Below are 20,615 nucleotides of genomic sequence, written 5' to 3'. Positions count from 1 at the left end.
CTTCAGGTCTATTTATATTCTAGGAATTGTTTGTTGTATCAAGACATGTGGTGCAGCTGATCTGTAGCAAAGAAGTGTTGTTCTAATATGAATGTTTTCAACACAGAATAAATGTGCATCAGGAAATGCTACTAAGTTTGTTTATCTTATCCTGCTCTACATAATTTGCAGTTATAGCTGTGTCATACAGACGGTTTCTAAAGTCCATCAGCACCGAGGGAGTGTTGTTTTCTTCAGGCGGTGATGATTGCTGTTTTTCTTTTTACTGCAACAAAGATAAAGCCCCTGAAATTCTTCTTTCAGAGATATTACAGTTTGTCAGTGAGAAGCTGATTTAAATTCTGACAGAGTCTCCAACACTTATCCTGTTCCTGGGGACAAATCAAATATTAAAAGAAAGGTTTTTTTTAACAGGAATTCTGTTTGTCATGACCTGCTCATGATTAACATTGCTTATCAAGTGCTTTAGGAGGCAATCAAGGATACCTTTTGGCAGACACTGCTGAGGGGGAGATGTGCACGAGCTTTATGGTATCAACCGTTTCCTAAAATAACCACTCATAATGATTGCACTGGTATATTAAAATTGTAAATGAACCATAATTAAAAGGGATATGGTTCTAGTATTCAGAGGAATAAAAGTCACAGATGTCAAAAAGAATGAATAAACCATTAAAAGCTGTGTCTCCGGTCATTTGGCAAATCATCAGTTCTGCGACTCTTTGCGGCAGCAGAAGGTGGGTGAAATTGGATGACAGCTCTGGATCATGCTCACGACAGTTGAATCATATCTCTTGTCCCCATTTGGCAGTATGCAGCAGCGTTTGGCCTGTCAGCAGGCCAAGTGTGTCTGTGCATACATGAGTAGTGGTCTGATATCCGCCAGTGGAAAATATGAGGAGACAGCTGTGCAACTTATTTATCTGCGTTGGTTTTCATAAATGCTGAAAGTAAAGTATGCAAGTTTGCTTGTACGTTGTATGTAAACTTTGGTTCACATCAAAGTTTGTATTAACATGCACAGAACTGGGCACTGAATAATTTGTGGATAAAAATGCAACAACTAATAAAGCCCAACTTGATTTTTAAATCTATGATTGCTGGTTGTGCTGAGAGGCTGTGTAAGCATTTCTGGTTTGTGGATATTTCCTAGTAAAAAATATTGCCTTAACCCATCCTGTGAAAAAACATTGAATGACTACTGTTTACAAAATATTTTTAGCTGATAATGGAGCACAAACACAAAAAAGCAAGAGTTAGCAGACACGAAGTCCTTATAAAAACAGATAACATACACAAAAAATGTGAATGGCAGAAGACATAAACCATGAAATTATCAAACAAAACAAAAAAGCTGAGAAATGCTTTAATTAGAGTCTTTGCATTCAATACCCTAATATGTACTTTTTATGCAATCCAGCCCGGACATATTGCCGACTGCTAACACTGCATGAAACAAAGCAATAATTAAAATTCTCTACATGAGTACAAAACCCACAAGCAAACATTTCAAATCCTATTCATTTTTAGTGGGAGTGGCTTTTAAGGTGGAACATTTTGTCCTGTACAAAAAAGGGGTATTTAAAAACTTTCAGATATAAAAAAAGAGCTTGTGGGACTTGTGTATAACATCATAGACATAAACTGATTGTTGATTAGTATGATACAGGTTCTGAGTCTCATATGATAGAGTTGCAGATTTGGGTTCTTCAGTCTTTTCGCAACAAAAATCTGCTAAAGCAACTTTTTTTTTGAACTCACTCTTTTCTTAATCTAATGCTAAAAGTTTAGCTTGTGTCCCCAGATTTAATCATCACAAATGGTAATGATTAAACCATGAAATAACATATTAACATTCTCTCTACATGCATTGAAATGATCAACTAGCTTCCTAGCTTCTAATGGTGAGTTAGTGACCAATAAAATCTTGTCACACTTTGACAATTCAGCCAGCGTATGCCTGACCTACCAGACTCTTCTAAAATGCTGGAATTTGGGCATATACATAGAGTATTCATAACAAGTCTAGAGCTTATGTACAATGACAACCTAACTTATGCATAATGCAAGGAAGCATAATGCCCATGAAATGTCGCAAGCCAGTGTCACGGTGCGCAGTCTGCATAAAAAGATTTCTTTGATCGCGGTATTATCCTAGCTGCTGTTTATCGCTCACCACAAAAAGAAGAAGAAATAAATAAATAAAAAGAAATAATAAAGAAAGAAGGTTTGCTGTAGCAGCATTTCAGCGTAATGTCTGCTAGGAAGTTATTAGGTAGTGGCCATGGGCATGAGGATCCTTCACACTCCCATATGGCATAAGCCGGCATACCTTAAGTAATAAAAATTTCTCAACGTACTTTCCATATGTTAATGTGTGCCAGCGTGCTTCAGCTTGCTTCACGGTGCTCATAACTTATACAAAACATACCTATAAGTTATCCAACGTATCCCAGCATTTTTGCTAGATTTTTCGTACGTCAGGCATGCACTGGCAAAATCATCAAGGTGTGACAGAGGCTTAAGTTGGATGATCTGTTTTTTTTTTTTTTGTTTGTTTTTTTTTTTAAGTTTAACGAGTTAACAGTTCATCAGATTTATGCTACTGCTGTAAGAGGGGACTAATCACAGTTATCATAGCAACATAAACTAGAAAAGGACTCGGAGTGTGTAGACCTTCGCCAAGCAACAAATTTTGCCCCATATTGTGACTTACACCTTTTACTAAAACACACTATCACTGCTGCCACCCTCTGGTTTGGGGGGGAACTGCTTGTTCCGCCAAATAATGATGAAGAATCCTTTCAGAAATTCCTGTATCTGGATTTTGATCTGGATCAACACCAAAATAGGATAGATTTTTTTTTTCCAGAGGCACACCACTGGTTTTGTAACTTTTCAAGTAATCCTGCGAAAAATCCTACAAACACAACCATAAATCATAGTTCCTTGGGTGAGAAAATAAAAACAGAACGATGGAGAAAATGGTAACAACATCTTTAATGAAGAACCTATACCATCTGTGTTAGTATAGGCTATGATGTGATCATCCTCAGCTTTGCATGGTTTTTGCTTAAGAGCAAAGATTACAATTGTTTATATTTTATCTATTGTTTCCAACAAAGAGACTGTTTCAAATGGGTGAGAAGAACCCCCGTTTTCACTTCCATAGAACTGACCTACTTTAAGATCCATTTTTTTCTTTTTTATTAATTTGATATTTGGTCTTTTAAGTCAAATGAGCTCCTTTTCCTGCTCTTATGTTATCCAATGTTTTTATCTTTTTCAGCAGACCTTCACCTATGCTCAAGTACTAACTGAACCGCAATTAGATTTAATCAGCAAATGATTTATTTCTCAGGCCTATTATTGACTTATTACTGTAGGAGTTATAGGATAGCCGGCATTTGGCCTTGCAATATTTAAAAATCCGTGTCTCCTCACGCAGGTAGCGTCTTACTTTAAAGCAGGTATCCCCAAACTCGGTCCTCAAGGCCCCCTGTCCTGCAGGTTTTAGAGGTTTCTCTGCTTCAGCACAGCTGGTTATAATGATTGCAGTTAATCAGCTTTCAATTAAAATCAGCTGTGCTGGAGCAAGGAAACCTCTAAAACCTGCGGGACAGGGGGCCATGAGGACCGAGTTTGGGGATGCCTGCTTTAAAGGATGTAGAAGCTGTTGTTTGTACTGCAGATGTCTGGATTTAAATCTTATTAGTTTTGTGCTGATTTACATCATCAGGCATCTTTGAATAGATTCCCATTCCTCTAAGTGGGAGCGGTAAGATTGCAGTTATAATTCACACAATAAGGAGATGCCATGGTTTTTTGTTGAAATAGTTGTGCTTAGTTTCAGGGGTTGAAAATGTTTTGTAAGAATGAATGTTAGAGGCATTACCTTTGCCGCAGTATCGCATCCCTTCAGGCAGACATGGAAGTACCCTCTACTGAAGATTTTATTTTGATCATGCTGCACTTTCCGTTATTAGCCTTTTTCAACATTTTTACCTGTTTGTTGGTACAACGTAAAATTATAACTGCCCCATGCAAGCTCTTATTCTTAGTGAACTGGAAAAACAGAAGTGGACAGATAATTCAGTACTCACTTCATCTTGTGTGGAACATTACTATTAAAAGCACTTCAAAATTGACACAGCTGCCTAGAAGTGATTTAACAAGCTAAAGGGATGAACATTTATGAGGTTAGTCTGCAATGACTGAAAGGCAGATAAAAGGGAGGAACCTCATTTCTCTCCCTGCAAACAATATTTTTTGTAGGGCAGTTTAAAGAAGATGGAAAAACTTCTAAGGGCAAAAATCTATAGGCCTCGTTTAGAATATCTAATACTGAAGTCTATCTCAAAACTGACACTGAACAAATAAAGCGTATTTGATAGTGTTTCATGAATTTTGTGGTTTTCTGTATTTTCCACAAAATATAGCACTAACAAACTTTAAAGCAAAGTGTTGGAGGGTTTATGATATGGGATTGTTTCCCAGCCATACATAGTTTTATTCATGCATTTCTTTCCAACAGAAAAAAAATATGATACTGATGTTATCTCAGTTTCTGAACCAATCATAAATAAATTTGCATTACTAACAATAGACAATGTGTCTAGCCATGCTGCGCTCCGCGTTTCGCTGGTCATCTAAGGCTGCTACTGTACACAAAACAAGACCCATTTGTAAAGATAAAGAATGATAGAGTGCAGAGTACATTTGTAAAAAATGTCTACAGTGACTGAACCAGTTTGATGCAGTGTATCACTGGTGTTTCTATAATACATCTAAGTAAATTAATTTATTTTCATTTTACCAATATTTCTCCATCTTTATTACCATATGTGTGTGTCAACAGGGCTGAGGTAGGAGCAGCCATCTGCCTGTTAGAGCCAGATGCCCCTTAAGCTTGGAGCCAAACAGAGCCAGCGCTCCTTTACCAAAAGTAACAACACTGTCATTAGATACAGTCCTTCTGTTTTTGATATTTATTAAAACTCCCTCTCAATCTGGTTGCATAATTGTGAAATCTACTCAGAGTGATGAGTTTTATTACACTATTTCTATTTGTGGCTTCACATACTTAATAGTAGCGTGCACAGCAAAACTTTTGGAGCTTAAGGTCCAATAACTACAAAAAATTTGTATTGACTAATTGTGGTGTAGAGGCTTCTTATCTATATGATTTCAAAATAACTGTTGTTTGCTTTAACTGCTTGTGTGTCAAAGCTTAAAAACCGAAATAATTTTATATATTTGTTCTTTTTTTAGAAAATGTTGGATTTGAAAGGTTCTGAGAAGTATTTCAATGGTTTTACCTCTTTGGAAATCTGTTTTATTGTTAAAATGAATTATTCTAATAGTATTTCTGTAAGTTTTGTTGATATGCTTACTTTATCACGCTGCCTGTATTGTAGTGGTGTAAACTAATTATTCCATGGAGTTTTTTCCTCTTTGAAGTGGGATAATCAGTTAATTATTGTTTCTTTCTTGCGTTTTTGGTATGATATCTGCTTTATTTGCAAAAACACTGCTATTACATTCGTTTTGAGTGCTTTACCGGAAAGTACATGTCTTTCTTTCTCCAGGTCAGCGATGCCTTGGTGGCAGCAGAACATGCGGCATCCACTTTGGGGATGCTCCAGAATTTACATGGAGCATTGTGGCAGCAGGGGACCAAAGAGGGGGAAGGAATGGAAAAAGTGAAAGGAAAGAAAAGACAGAAAGTCCACATGGTTGGGAGGAAGGTAAGAATGAAGGTATCAAGTTCCCCCCGTTACAGGGGAATTCTTTTTTCAGCAACTGTTAGAAGTTGAGGATTTCTGATATTGTTGTTTCAACCCAGACATCTATCATGACGAATTCCGTTAAATACCACAACTAGCCAAAAACTACTGCTTTACTCTGGTGAAAAGCATGAAGCTTTACTTGAACAGCGATGCAACATACCTTTCTACATCCCTATTCCCAGCTACCTTTTTTTCAGGCTATATTTTGGAAGATGAAAAGTTGCTTACATCTCCTCTCCTGAGGAAATGGTGAAATAGGAGATGAGGCGAGTCTGTTTATTTCCTTTAAATGTTTTTTTTTTCTCTCCCTCTATAATGAGCCCTGGGACCAGTCTGGTAGTGTGTGTGATGAAATTGAAAAAAAAAAATTTAATATACTGTTCCAACGGGTGAAGGAAGGGAGATGGACTGTGGATTGACCGATGGCTGTCCTGCATGTCTGATTTTGGTTATAAATTAGGTGTTGACTCAGCTCACTGCCTTCAGACTTCAACTGTTGAGCTAAACCAAAAATAAAGTAGTGTGCATCAGAAGGAAATGTGTGCTGTTTGATTCATATTTCATCAGCACTGAAATTGTGAATGACTTTATCTCCACAGGCTGATGAAACAAGAATTATCCTTTGAGACCTTGCTGAATCATATAATTATATTTTTTATACAGTTTAGACAGAAATTTTATCTGAAAAATCTAAATATTGACCCTTAAAAAACCTTAAAGGGCCACAAAGAAACATCAAAGTCCATCCATCATAGTACATCAAGCCGCTCGCCATAGAACATTAATGTTCAATATAACTAATTGGTCTCAGAAAATAACATGCTAAAGAAAACGTTTTTGTTTTTTGTTTTTTTTAACAAAGTAAATTAACTCAACAGAATCATTTGGTATTTGGAAATGTCATTAATGGGAAAACTGGTCTATGTTCTTGGCCACCAAGCAAGTAGCATCCAATCTGACGATCTGTTGGAAAATCGGGTGGCATGAAGTTGAAGCAATTACATTTCATTGAAATGCATGCAATTGTAAAAGCATAATTTGACAGGAGCATCATGAGTCAGACAGGAAGATGGGGCAAAATAAGAAACATCCTTTTTGGATAAATTTAAAGTAAATTCTGTCAATAGCAAAGTAGACCATCCAAATTTATAGGTATGTCTGGGACCATCCCACCCATATTCTGTGCTTATATAGAAGGTAGCATAATTACCCAATGTATGAGTATACAAATTGAATTAAATGAATTATGTAGCTATTTTCTTTGAGTTTGTTAGAGCAGCAACCACAGATCAGCATTTACGACCTGCCTTTTTTATACTGGGGGAATTTCTCCCGTGAATGCTCGATCTCGGCTGGCTGATGGTCCGTAGAGAGGCCCTTTAAAAAATGTAGCTTGGAGAGTCAAATCAAAAGCCTTAACTCTCTTGCTTCTTATTGTTTTTTTTTAAGATACATTTTGAGCATCAGAGCATCCAGTTTACATGCAAAGTCTATGGGGGAATTATGCAAGGGAAGACAAGTGATCCTGCGGTAAAGGTCCTTTGAAAAACTGCTTCAACCAATCAGAGAAGTTGATCTCTGTGCCAGTTGTGAGACAGTTACTGTATCTAAATCATGATCTCTACCTGTGCAGAACTTTCAACACAAAACTATAAAAAAATGAATCTGTATATGTGCCAAGTCCCTCTGACTGGCCAGACAAGTATATCCCAGTGTGACTGCCTGTGGGGTCTATAGCTCGGACCCATTACATAAAGGTAGGATCGTAATCTCGATGCTCTGACAACACAAATTACATTGTAAGGTGTACTTTTCTGCTTACAAATGTCTAAAAACTACTTTTTCCCACTTATCACAGAAAAGAAAAGAAAGTCACTCTCTCAAATTCATCTGCCGTTTTACATAGGGACTTGCATCAAATACGAGATTAATGCTTTTTTTGAAACAAAATTGTTTTGATAAGATGAAACAATAATCCTGACTGCAGACTGCTAAGACAATCTTAGTCCATCTAACCTTATTGTTCTTTACACTGGACTAAAAGAAAATGTACCTCTGAGCATACCATTAGCTTGCTGTAATGATGACGATAACTCCTTAATCATGGGCTGGTCTGGACTAAGCACTTGGTCTTGTGATAGTTGATTCAAGAATGTGTGCAATTGATTCTGCCTAATACTTTTGAAATCCCTGTGATTAGTGTTATCTTTTCCCTTTGCATCAAATATAAAATATTGTAATTTCTTTCCAGTATAGGCCAATACTTCTGAGAAGAAATTAATTGACAAAGTGAAAGTAAAAACATGCTGCTTAAGCTGCAACAGAGACAATATTATAGGCTGTAAGCGGGGCATTTAATTAAAAATGACAGTCCAGGTTGCTATTGCGTTGCTGTTACAATGCAACGTTGTGGCCTTCCTGTTATTGTCGGAAAACAGTAGATACTACTGCGCTGAAACGTGAATAAAGAATTAAAGCTGGGAGGTCAAAAATATGCAGCTTACAGTTTGATGTGGATTACAGGCTTACTACTGAAGGCCACTATTTTGAAACATTTTTTGAGTAGTTAAATATACCAAAATACTTCCTTCAAGCCTTTCATAGTGAGTGTTAAGAGAAGGTATTTTCTGGAAGAGCCCTATCTCTTGATTCCAAAGGTTAAGATGTTCAAAACTTGGGACAGAGTATGATTTTTTTTACTATTAATAAGATTCCCATTCTGTGTTTGCTTTGTCAAAATAAAAATAAAAACAATCTACAAAAGAAAAGAAAAGTCTTTAGGGACAATGGGAACAAATGTGGCCAACAAAACATCAACTACAAATACAACAAATGTTTTTTTAAAGACTGGGTTCCTTATAATATAGCATTTCATGTGCAAAAATATTAGACTCCCCATGCACATCAACAAATTTAGCTACATACTAATGTCTGTGTGTAGTCCTTAGATTTGATTTATTACTTGATAGGATGTTCATACTCCAATAATGGATAAAACAAACAACTATATAAATGCATGGTGCAGCACAGGATAGCCAGAAGCTCTTGATTCTGTTGTACTCTTTCTGCTCAAGAATATAGGAAACAACATTGACAATCAAAATGTTCGGACTCGGACAAAGAAGACAGGTGTTTGAAAGAGGGTTGAAGGAAGCCATCTTTATTAAAAAGGAAAGACCATCACTAAACAAAGTGGGAGGATTTCAGTTTTATCTTGGCTTAGTGACAGAGCCTCGCTTCTGTCAGTGAGCCCCAGGAAAGCTGTGGCTTCAGCGTTGCCTGCCATCATCAGTGTGTGAGTGAATGACTAATTGTAGTGTAAAGTGCTTTGGTCAAGTCCCCAAATCTGAAAAAGCATAATATATGTACAGGCCATTTACAATTACGCTATTCCTGGCCGGGGGTATTTCTCCATGAAGTTTGCATTTTCTCCCTGTGCATGCGTGGGTTCTCTCCAGGTTCGCAGGCTTCCTCCCACAGTCCAATAACATGATTATTAGGTTAATTGACATCTCTAAATATCCTGTAGGTGTGAGTGTGTGTGTGTGTGTGTGTGTGTGTGTGTGTGCATGCTTTTGTGTGTCTCTCTCTTGCCATGCAGCAGACTGGTGTTTTATCCCGCCTTTTGCCCATAGACTGCCAGAGATCGGCACTGTCCCAACAGTGACCCTGACAAGGACTTAGCAGGAGAAAATGGATGCACGAATATTACAACTATCTACAATTCGGCCATGGAACTCATTGTAGAGAAATTGCACAAGCACACTCATGATTCAAAAGGCCTAACGCATACCCATACTGTTAAATATGCCAAAAACCCAGGTGGACGACGTTGGGGCAATTGATGTGCATCTGACTTGGAATCAAAGAATGGACCTCATGTTGCTTAAAAACATCAGTGCTCCAATTACAGTTCGCTTTGATGTGAGCTGATAGAATTAACAAAGACTACTGGATAGGTGTCAAAACATCTTAAGAATTTCTAAGCCAAAGTCCAGTTGCCCCCAATTTAAGCCTGTTTAATAGTGAAACTGAACCCTTATGACTGAGAATTGACACTCTCATAGCCCATACCTTGTACTGTGTCTACTTTTTCAACCCCCTGTTGAAAAGGGATATATTCTTACTTTCATTGTTATCATGTTAGTTGTCAATTCTTTCAGTAATCTAGAGCAAAGGTTGCCTGGGGTTCCTCGTTATACATTGCACTGCCTGTTTTAGGAATTTCTCTTGTGCTAGACATCTAACTTAAACTGGTGATTAATAGCCTTCCAATGCACTTGATGGCATGCTGGGAAGAAAAGGCAGCTATTTAAATCAGGTGTACTCACCAGAGATACATCAAAAACATGAAGGGGAATCTGGTAGACACCTGTTGGCAAGACCAGATTATATTTTACATCATACAAGTTTCACAGTTGAGTGGATTTGTATGTATAATTCTTTGCACAAAGCCTTCTTGACGTCGTGATCACTGTTTCATCTTTCTAAATTCAGGGTTTGGAAAATAGGATAGGGGAACCATTGAGTTAAAAGCCAGTCTGGATTAAAATATGGATCGCAGAAATGCTAAGTAAATACTTATGCTAACATCCTCTGTTAGCCACAGTTCAGTTGGAAAGTTCTAAATAACTAAGATGGGTGAGGAGCTTCTTTACACGTCTTAATGGCGATCTTTAGAGAGGATGGAACAAAATACAGATGCTGTAAGGCTGTGATGTGTGGGACTTTTTGCAGCAGTTTCAAACAGTGCTAGAATAATATTGATGTAAAATGTGCAACATAAAAGCCTGTAAATGGACTATGTTACTTTATCCAAAGAAGTCAGGAGTTGTTAACATGTAAGCTGAAAAATTCCAAAAGTAAGCAGAATAAACCCCAACCCCAAGAAACAGGAATTTAAGCTTATCGTGTTCTGCTTTTAAAATGTAGAATGCCAGAAAAAGAGAAATCAAAGCTGTTTACCATGCAAACAGAAGGCTATGATGAGACCACAGCTAAGGCTTTTTTTTTGTTATATTTCAACCATCACTGATAATGACAAGTCCTAGCAGTACATGGTGCACCCTGTATCTTCCTAAAGGTAATAATCCGAACAGGGTGAACAAAATATGTTTGAGGATGTGCAAAACAAAGAAAAAGGTATCAGAACTCAAACACTTTTTAACAATGTTATTTTTTATACTGGGTCCTTAACACATACTGACAAGTTGCAGGAGCTACTGCAAAGAGCGGTAAAGCTCAAGAAATTTCCATTTGTTATAAAGCGTTCAAAGCTCTGCACTAACAAAATCTCCTGTGACGCTAATTGATTGAAAATGAGCCAACGCTGACGACTCCTTAACAGATTGTGAATTAGACTCTCTGCGGAGTCAAAACAAAGACAAAAAAATTATCTTAATGCCTGTAGCCAAAGACAGTGTGAAAGTGATTGAACATTGATTTCTAGCTCTTTTGCGCATAACAGAGAAGCCGAAGCTGACTGGCAGCAGAAGATATCAAGTGAAATGCTGTTTGCTGGAGGAGTTTGTTTATTTGTAATAAAGAGTGGCCCAGAGGTGGTCTGTCATCTGCCAAGCAGTTTTTCTGGATTTTCTTATCAAGCCATAGGAAAATTGGCTCTGCCTAACACAAAAATGTGCCTTGTTTAACTCTGTTTTGACATTTTAGTTATGTTTGTAAACTGCTAAAACACTTAATATGTATACTACAGAAACAAGTACTTAAACCCGATTTCAATTAAAAGTCTTAAGAATTCCCAGTTGCTCATTGATTTCTCAGAAGTTTGTGGCTTAACTCTGACATCTATAGCCCTGCTTTGATAAAAAAAAAAAAAAAAAAAAAAAAAAGTGAAACTGAATAAAATCAGATTCATTGACCAGCCCCAAACACCATATTCAATTAAAAGAGTAGAATGCTTTTCTTGCTGCTGTTTTGACAGTAATGGACCCATTCCTGGGGGTAAATGTGGATTTACAGTTTTGGCACCCATTTCGGTGCATTGCCTACTAAAATGTCTTATATGATAGCTATTTGATTGACCTGGGGTTTCTCCAAGGATATCTGACTGGTTTGGATATGAACAAAACCAGGTTTGTATTAAAGAATAGAAAAACTTAGTTTATTTATTTATTTTTTGTTGTTTCCCTTTTAATCCTGCATCACAATAAACAGATCAATAGCATTGCACAGAGTTCTGCACCAAAGTAAAAAAAAAAAAGGAAATTTTCATGCACAATCACATATTTTAGATGCAGTCAAGCAGGTATTAGAATTCAGAAAGAGCTTTTATAATTTCTGACTCCAAATATTATTGGTTTTAGCCATCAAACACACCGCATCCCCCCAAAAAATAATTGCAATAATTTATTTCCATTCAGTTGATTTATGTAGTGCCAAATCACAACATGTCATTTTCAAGACACTTTACAAAGACAATTCAGCCAGATCACACAATCCAATTGAATCTAAGTTTTCTATCTAAGGAAAACCAGCTGATTGCATCGACTCATTGACTTGAAGGTGATCCCTCATACCAAGTATGCTTGTAGCAACAGTGGAGAGGAAAACTCCCTTTCAATAGGAAGAAATCTCCAGAACCAGGTTCAGTGTGAGCAGCCATCTGCTGAGCCGTCTGGGGCTCATAGAAACAGATACAGAATAAACAGAAAAAATTCCCTTAATGAAAGGGCTAGATCAGGCATTATGTCTAGTCCTCAAGACCTACCATCCTGCAACTTTTTGATTCACCTCATTTTTAACACACCTGAATCAAATAAGTGGTTCACAACCACACCCCTGCTGAGCTAAATGAGGGGATTAAACCTTTAGGTTCAGGTGTGTTAGAGAAGAGATGTATCTAAAAGTTACAGGATGGTAGCTCTTGAGGACTGGACTTGAGCACGCCTGGGCTTCACAATATTAAAAATCAAGTGCAAAATATACCTAAATTATTTAAAAGAGAGAGATAGAGACAAATGTCTGGGACTTTAACCATTTGGGCAATGTCAAAGGTGTCTTATGTGAGCATCTGCTGCCATTAAACTCTGTCCAACTGGCTAAATGTTACTTTTATATGAAAAATGAAAGTTCAGAATGCGGAAAATATTAGCAACCTAACTCCAATCAGCCTTTTGCGTTAGAAATATTGCACAGTACTAATGCAGTGGGACTAGTAACAGAAAATGTTGCAGCTGGCATCATTTTGACACAAAAGCTCAAAAAAACTCACTGGATATATTTCAGGAGTCTCTTTGCCATCTTGGTAAGGACAACCTGGTCCTTGCTTCCACAGTCCTTTAGGCCAAAACAGTAAATCTCCTGCTAGTGATCCTTGCTGATTATAAGTTTTGTAAAAAGTTTCTCAAAGTTTGATTTAAAAATGAGCCTCAAGAAAACTATTACCTGTTCATTTCTTGGTGGGAGGATTGCATCTAGACAGATCAATGGTCCACTTGCCATGCAGGCAGAAAAGCCATCCAGTTGCTTTTTCTGCACCCAGCAACCCTCCTATCTGAGCAAATAATTATGAACCATTACTTTGGATGAGAGGCAATTTATTGTACTTATCTGTTTTGGATCAAAAATATAATAATCCTGACATATGAAGCCAGCCTGTTTTATAGGGTTCATCCATGTGCAGGCTAAACCTGCAAAGTAAGGTAGAGCAATGACATGTGGACAAATTATTGCTTCTTGACAAACATATTAGCCCTTTGTGCAGATTTGAAAACAGGTTGGCAATAATAATCTGCATCAGTTTGCTTATGGACCACTTCTTTTGGTTGACTGCTTAGAAAGCACTAAACTGTTTCTATTTTATGTGAATGAATACGTCTAAATAGAATGAGTTGGCTACTATCACAGGGTTTGAAAACAAAATAATGTCAAATTTTCTGGTATTGTATTTGTCAAACAATTGAAAACAATGTTTTGTGTATTTTTATTTCACAATAGTGCACTTTTTTTAATAGAAATGCCCCTAAAATACACACAATTGTTGTTTTGAAGACAATGAGTGTGAAAAGTTTAAGGGTTAGTATTACACTAAGTTGGCCAGATTCTTTACATGCAACATTATACAATAAAATGAAAGTAAAATGCCTTCATGAGACCTGTAACAGAAATGTAATAACCATACAAGGAGTGCATGGATTCTTTAGAAACAATTTCTCTGTTACGTGTTTAAGATTAGATATCAAGCAATTTTCTTGTTTCAAACACCATTTTTATTCCCTCAACACTGAAAGACAGTTGTATTTTGCTCAGATTTCACTTCACCTTTCCGTGTGTTATTGAGAGAGGCTGAGTTGAAGCCATATTTAGGATGTAAAAAAATAGTTTGCAAAGAACTTGAGTGTTTTTTTTTTTATTATTTTTTTCCCCTCTTCTTTAGTTTTATCATTGTTGTGGGAAAATATTTTGGTTTTGCAAAGTAACGACTACCAGTTTGGAAAGATTGGACTTTTTTCTTTTGGCTTCATAGAGGATGCATTTTTTTTCTCATAACCAAACACCATTTAATGGAGTACAGACAGAAAAAAAAAAACTGCAACATGGTTTGACCAAAATGGGGATACAGCAATGTATTTATATACTTAGTTTTAAAAAATTAAAAAGATCAGTACATATTTAATGTTAGCCCACCCTTCAAACTAAGATCAATTATCATTCGGAGCGCTGTTACAAAAAATACACATCTTTAATGTTCTTTACCCAGATTCAGTTCATCTGCAATTCTGCCATGCATGGTTGGTTAATCATTTCTCATTTGGCTATATTGTTGTTATAAGTCGTGCATTAAATTGACTAAAATTGTTAAAAGGCAATGGAAATAAACTCTAGACCACTTCAAAAAAGGGAAAGGAGATTCTATTAAAAATGTATCTCACCCAGGAGATCTAAGGGGTAGCTAAGATAAATGTATAATTAGACCACTTACTTGGTTCCAGTAGAGGTATTTGTGACAATAAAATAGCTTCATTCCCTCTGGATCTCTCTCTCTGCTAAAAGCCTTTGGAAGCAGATAATGGACCTAAATTACACAACATTTCAAACCATCTTTTGTGAATAAGGAGTAAACATGCGCAAAGGGAAATGTTTCTAGGAAAACCTCTGAGAAATTAGGTTTCTGCAGTAATCCCTCTCTAAGAGAGGTGCGATTCCAATTAATCAGGTAAAAGAGGATCTTCTTTGTTTAGTGCATTTGTTTTACCGTGACCTCTGTATCAGCATTAGATGAAACTACCCTTGTGTATAAAGTTTGGGGGGACAAAAGCAGGAACATTTGATATTCATTTACGCACATGTGTAAGTTCTGGCAATTATTTTTCCTGAAGCTGCAGGAGTGATGTCAGAATTTTTTAATCATGAAAGAAACTATACAAAACCCACTTCGTGTAAATATTTAGTTGACGTAGTAAGAGGGATACGCAATCTATGAATAAGGACCCCAGGATTCAATCTACTTATCTTTCTTTCAGATAGCATTGCTTAGAAACAACAGCCAGTGTGATAACATGATGCTGATGAGCTGCAAAATTTATATCAAGAACTGTTTTGTTTTGTTTTTTTGCCTTTTCATCAGTGAGTTCGGCTCAGACAAAGCCCTCAAGGATTTTAAAACCTTGAGGGCTTTGTCTGAGCCCAGTAGTATTGGCACTCAAAAGAAAGCAAGAGTGAGTTAAAGACCATGTTTTAAATAAAACTTGTAACCTTGAAGTGATCTCCTTGATCTTGCTCTTTCAAGGATGTTGTCAAAAAAAATTGGTAAATGTCAATAATCCAGCCCAAATCCAGCCTTACTGCTATGATTAACTGCCCTTTTAAGTAAAAGCAAGGTCAGTGAAGTGCATCGGCTCCAGGTGGAGCTCACTGCTTTTACCTGAAGTACTGTTTCAGTAATATATTTAAAGCCCAACTTAATTATCTGCAGCCTCAAAGAATGCTAATTATAACCTCATTAAGGCTTTGACATCGTCTGGACTGCCTTCTGCCAAAAGCAACATTTTTCCTTTTTTTTTGTTTTGCTCAGCTACCGCAACAAAATGAATGATTTTTAAAATCATAACCAATGTGCATTCATTAGGAAGTAATCAACTCAGTGTGTTTTTTGTTTGCCTTATGACGATAGGGGAGGTTGATGGGGAAAGCAAATGTCTACGCTTTTAAGCATCTTTGAGAATGTCTGGCTATAGTAATTAACCTGTAGATCTGAGAATGATGAACTAAAGCAGCAAACTGATATGTACTCTATGACAGACTGAACTTAACACTGGATGTTAAACAAGCTGACAACACAGCACCATCCCTGCATTATTCATGATGGAACATTTGTTTTTAGTACTTGGTAGATAAATACATAGCGACAGAGTAGCAGACATGATACAAATGATTTTACATTATTTCTGCCTGTAAGCAGAATGTGATCTGCTTTGCAGCTTTAGAGAAATCTAAAAAAAGAAAAAAAAAAAGTTCCAGGGAATCTAAACTATAGTTATTTTACTGTAGTTTAGAATATATCTAAAGGATTAAAATAGTTATTAATATCTGACAGGGATGCTTTGTCACACACTGTTTTAGAATTAGATTAACCATGGAATGACAAAGTTAAAGATAATCTTGCGGCCTATGTAGTGGCTCCTCAAGCACAGACTCCATGTCAGTAGACATTTTGCTTGGATGATTAATCACTATAGGTAACTTGCTCCTTTAAAGATTACATTTTCCTTCTTAGTCCTTTCTGGAGGGTATAGATGATGTATTTATTTTATTCAGTATTCTTTTAATCGGAAACGACTTATAGTAGATAAGTCATTTCCAAAGATACCATGAATAAAAACTGAATTTACTCAGTGTAGTCAATAATACAGTATTTCTTTCCAAATATAATATCTTAAATCTTACCATAATAATGTCATCTACTGAAAAGCACATTATGACCTTGAGTCCCCCCTGCAGCCACAAACCCAAAGTATTTCACTGTACATCTGCAACAATCACCATACTGCTGTTTGCTTGTGTTGACTTTAATTCTATAAACTGAGGGTTTGCTCACCATTTAGTCAAGCCTGTGCAATGCTATGGATGAATGCAAGTCTGAGCCAGCTCACTTGAGCATTACGCACAGACACATCCTCATTGCCCTCATGTTTGGGTCGGGATCAATAAGCTGATTGATTAAAGGACAGATATCTGGGCAGCAGGCAGGATATGCGTAGGGGATTGAGTTTAGCAGACACTGGCCCTCAAGACACCAATCGATCTGACCTTTAGGGATCGATGATCCACTCAAGAGTTAGTGAGGAGCATCTGGCAGTTAAAATGGGCCCACTTAATATTAGACAGAGAAATCTACTTCTGTGGCCTTGTGGCAAGTGAACCCAGAGTTAATGGACCAAAAATGAAGAGTTTTACCGTCCTCGCACAGTTACCATCAGTTCATGTGTTCTTTAATGTTAAGGAATGAAGAGGAAGGCCAACGTGAAGTGACTTCTCTTCTAAAGCAATTGTATGGCAGAAAAAAAGTTACCTTGATTACTCTCAGCTCCTCGTGACCGCAGGCGATGGATCAGTGACCAAAACAATACACCTCGGAATACATACACAACACAACAGATGTCAATATGTCAACAGTGCAAAATAGGAAGACTAATTGGATAGTCTGAACACTGTATGCTAATTACATAAGAATGAACGTTGGCATAATTAGTTTTTTTTTTTAATAAGGGAAAGGTATGGTGTACTTGTAATTGCTTCCCTCTCTTTTGTCTTAAGCTATACTTCATTAAAGTTTTGAAGACCGAGGAAAGGGACAATGACAGCTTCTTTGTAGCTTCTGCTAGTACAGGAGAAGGGTTTTCTAGGAATAGTTTTCATCTCTTCTTAAATGTAAAGCATGAAACAATAAAGCATGAAACTTATTCTGAAACAATAAGAGTTAAAAGCACTGACATTAGCAAGTTGAAGTAAATAAGGGTTTTTTTTTGTTTTTACATTCTTAAACTTTGGAATTTACTTGTGTACTGGATATTTCTGTGTAACTTGATCCATTCTGCCATAACACAGAAGATCAAACGTGAGGCTTTGCTTTTGCATTACTTGAAAATTTGTGTCATTGTTCTGTAAGTGTCCAACTTAACTGGCTTGATATATTTTTAAACTCCAGCTTTGCTTTTTTTTTTTTTTTTAATTGCCCTGAAACATCTTTCCTAAGGTAAATAATAAGCAGAGTCTGTGTTTACAGAAAAGATAAGGAAATTTCAATTGTTTCATGCCATAATCTACCGCTTGCCATGTTTTTGGTTTACGGTTACTATTAAATTTTGCTGAATACATTTCATTGTATTATTTAGCCACTTAAGAAGTTTACATTCATTGTGTTTGTGTTTTGCTGTAACTCCATTTAAATTGTACAACTTATGTCCAATCTTTAAAGTGTCCCTTCACAACATTGTGACCATAGCTCTCCAATACGCTTCCTTGGTCTCACACGGGCACATTTTTTGCTCATCAAACATTTATTCTGGGATTGAAATAAGGGCTCTCTCATGGTTGCTTTAAAACATTAGCTTGTCGGTAACTCACTCTATAACTAATTTTGTCATTTGCTTTGGGTCATTGAGATTTGGATTACCCATTTATTACCAGGCTTTACCCTTCCGCCTAATATATTGAGATCTTCAATATTTCCATGTGTGTTCTTTCCATTAGTCGCTCTTGTTGTAAAATTGTAGGTCTGAGTTAGTCACCTGTCTCAGTGATGTGATAGTGATGTAACTGTTAGAACCTAAAACATGCCACCTTCAGACCTCTTAAAATTGTATCCAAGGAGTAAGGAGACTTGTTTAAATTCAGTTTTCTTCCTAACGTCTTGGTTTCTTTCTTTTTACTTTCCCACTGTATCACACAAGAAAGCTGCATGTTTGTGTTTTGCCTTTGCTTATACATCTACATGTTTCCCTTTTATTAACCAAAACTATCTGAGAGCTTAAAATTTTCTGACTTAGGAAAAAGTAGTTGCAAGTTAAACATCTTTGTCTTATTCTGGTCTATGCAAAATGAAAATTGAAAAATGTTTCCTAATCGGAACTCACCCACAACAGGGGTGATCTTCCATCATAATAATTACCCACAATCTTCTGTGGATTTCAGCAAATGAAGATATACAACGGGTGTGAGTTTCAAGGCCAGTGAGAGCCATTGTATTGGTCAAATATATTGGCATCAAGAGAATTCCCCCATGTCGCCTCAAATTTCTCATTAAATGAAATGTTGCATCTAGGGAGTCCTTTGAGATTGCAGTGTTGCAAACATTGATATTCTTTAAGAGTACTGTATGAAAGAGTTGTTTTTTGTGTGGCTCAGCAAACAGCAGATACAAATTAAAATTGGATGAAATAAATGTGCTTTAAGTTAAAAATGTGTTAAAGGCTGCACGTAGATCCTCTGTTGAACCACATCGTCACGATTGAATTAATAAACTCCTGTTTCATTTTCTCTTTCAGCATAATTCATTTGTCATACTCTACTGGTTTGTTGTCACAAACTTTGCTGGAATTAGTCAACTGCTGCTCATGCAGAGAGTGTTGCACCTTGCCCTAAGCTCCACCACAGGTTTTTTATTTAACATCTAAGTTCAGTGCAAATCTGTGTTATTAATGGACCTTCATGTTTTTCAACACCGTGGAAAGCTGCAATAACCCACTTTGGGTCAACAAAAACTAAGTTTGTTCCTATAGTGATTAAAGAATTTGCTTTACAAAAAGCGTTTTGTGAAGATTAAAAAAATTAATGAGTAAATGAATGGATGAATTGAAAAATAAATGGATGAATGGATACAGTGATTTGAACATTACGTTTTTTTGTTCACAGGCCAAGTTGTAACTTACAGCAATGTTTACAAGAAAAAAAATGTGATTGACAACCGTATATGTAAAAATAAAATGACAATATTCTTTAAGTAGTTTTGAGTAAGCCTACAAATAAATCTATGGATTTTGGCATGGTGGTGGTTGCCATTTAATTACAAAAAAGAAATAATGCAGTGCACTTTTTTCACAAACTTAAAATGTAGTAGTCTCACAGCTGAAAAAGGCATGACCTTTTATTGTTCTGTAATCAACCAGACCCGGCAAATCACAACAGCAACTGAAACTGACAGTAAAAGGACATAAATCATTTTGCTTCCTGGTGGGACAGTACTTAGTACTTTAGCCCTGCAGGGCCCAGTTGCACTGGGTTCGATTCCCAGCCAGGTGTTTTTCTACATGGAGTTTGCATGTTCTGCCTGTGCATCTATATGGTATGGCAACAGGTCGAGGGTGTACCCTTCCTTCCTTTTGTAAATAAAATGCTTGAGATAGGCACCAGCCCCCTCTGAACCTGATTTATAAGCGGAAGAAGATGGATGGAAATTAATGCAGTCTTACTCAATCGTATAGACTGCTATTTATTGTAGTTAAAGTATATTTAAAGTCAGTTAATCTTATAATGCCAGTTTGAAAAACAAATTAGCAAGGAAAATGTTTTCAAGTGCTTCGGCTATGCTTTCTTTTGAAGTTATCTATATCCTGGCCTATGTTTACATTTAAACACATCTATTAATCAGTATAGAATTGCCTCATAAGTGCTCTGATTATTGAATCATGTTCTACACAGTAAGATTTTTTACCTGTCATCATATAGGTTTTGTATAAAAGTTAATGTATACTAAAAACTTAACTTCTGCTTTAATAAGGGGTGAAGCTGAAACTGTCCTTTACTGCATACAAATCAACATCACATTAAATAAGGCTCGGGCACATGACGTCACACGTTGCGCGGCAG

General features: G+C 36.6%; 1 protein-coding gene across 3 annotated transcripts in view; it reads left to right on the top strand.

The window, feature by feature from the left end:
* Positions 1-20,615, top strand: part of LOC107094958 (ALK tyrosine kinase receptor-like) — a 506,212-nt gene that overhangs the window by 226,701 nt on the left and 258,896 nt on the right. Inside the window, exon 3 of one of the 3 annotated variants that reach the window (XM_015390895.1) lies at positions 5,589-5,747. The exons of 1 other annotated variant lie outside the window; for it this stretch is intronic. In XM_015390895.1, coding sequence (XP_015246381.1) covers positions 5,589-5,747 — 159 coding nt within the window. Of the gene's footprint in view, positions 1-5,588; positions 5,760-20,615 lie in introns of all 3 variants that reach the window. One more of the 3 variants, XM_015390885.1, reaches the window with a different exon arrangement.

The sequence above is a fragment of the Cyprinodon variegatus genome, unplaced genomic scaffold (assembly GCF_000732505.1).
Source record: "Cyprinodon variegatus isolate N-32 unplaced genomic scaffold, C_variegatus-1.0 Scaffold21, whole genome shotgun sequence".
Lineage (NCBI taxonomy): Eukaryota > Metazoa > Chordata > Actinopteri > Cyprinodontiformes > Cyprinodontidae > Cyprinodon > Cyprinodon variegatus.
Note: the sequence above shows the minus strand (reverse complement) of the source record. Positions and strands in the feature narration are given on the sequence as shown.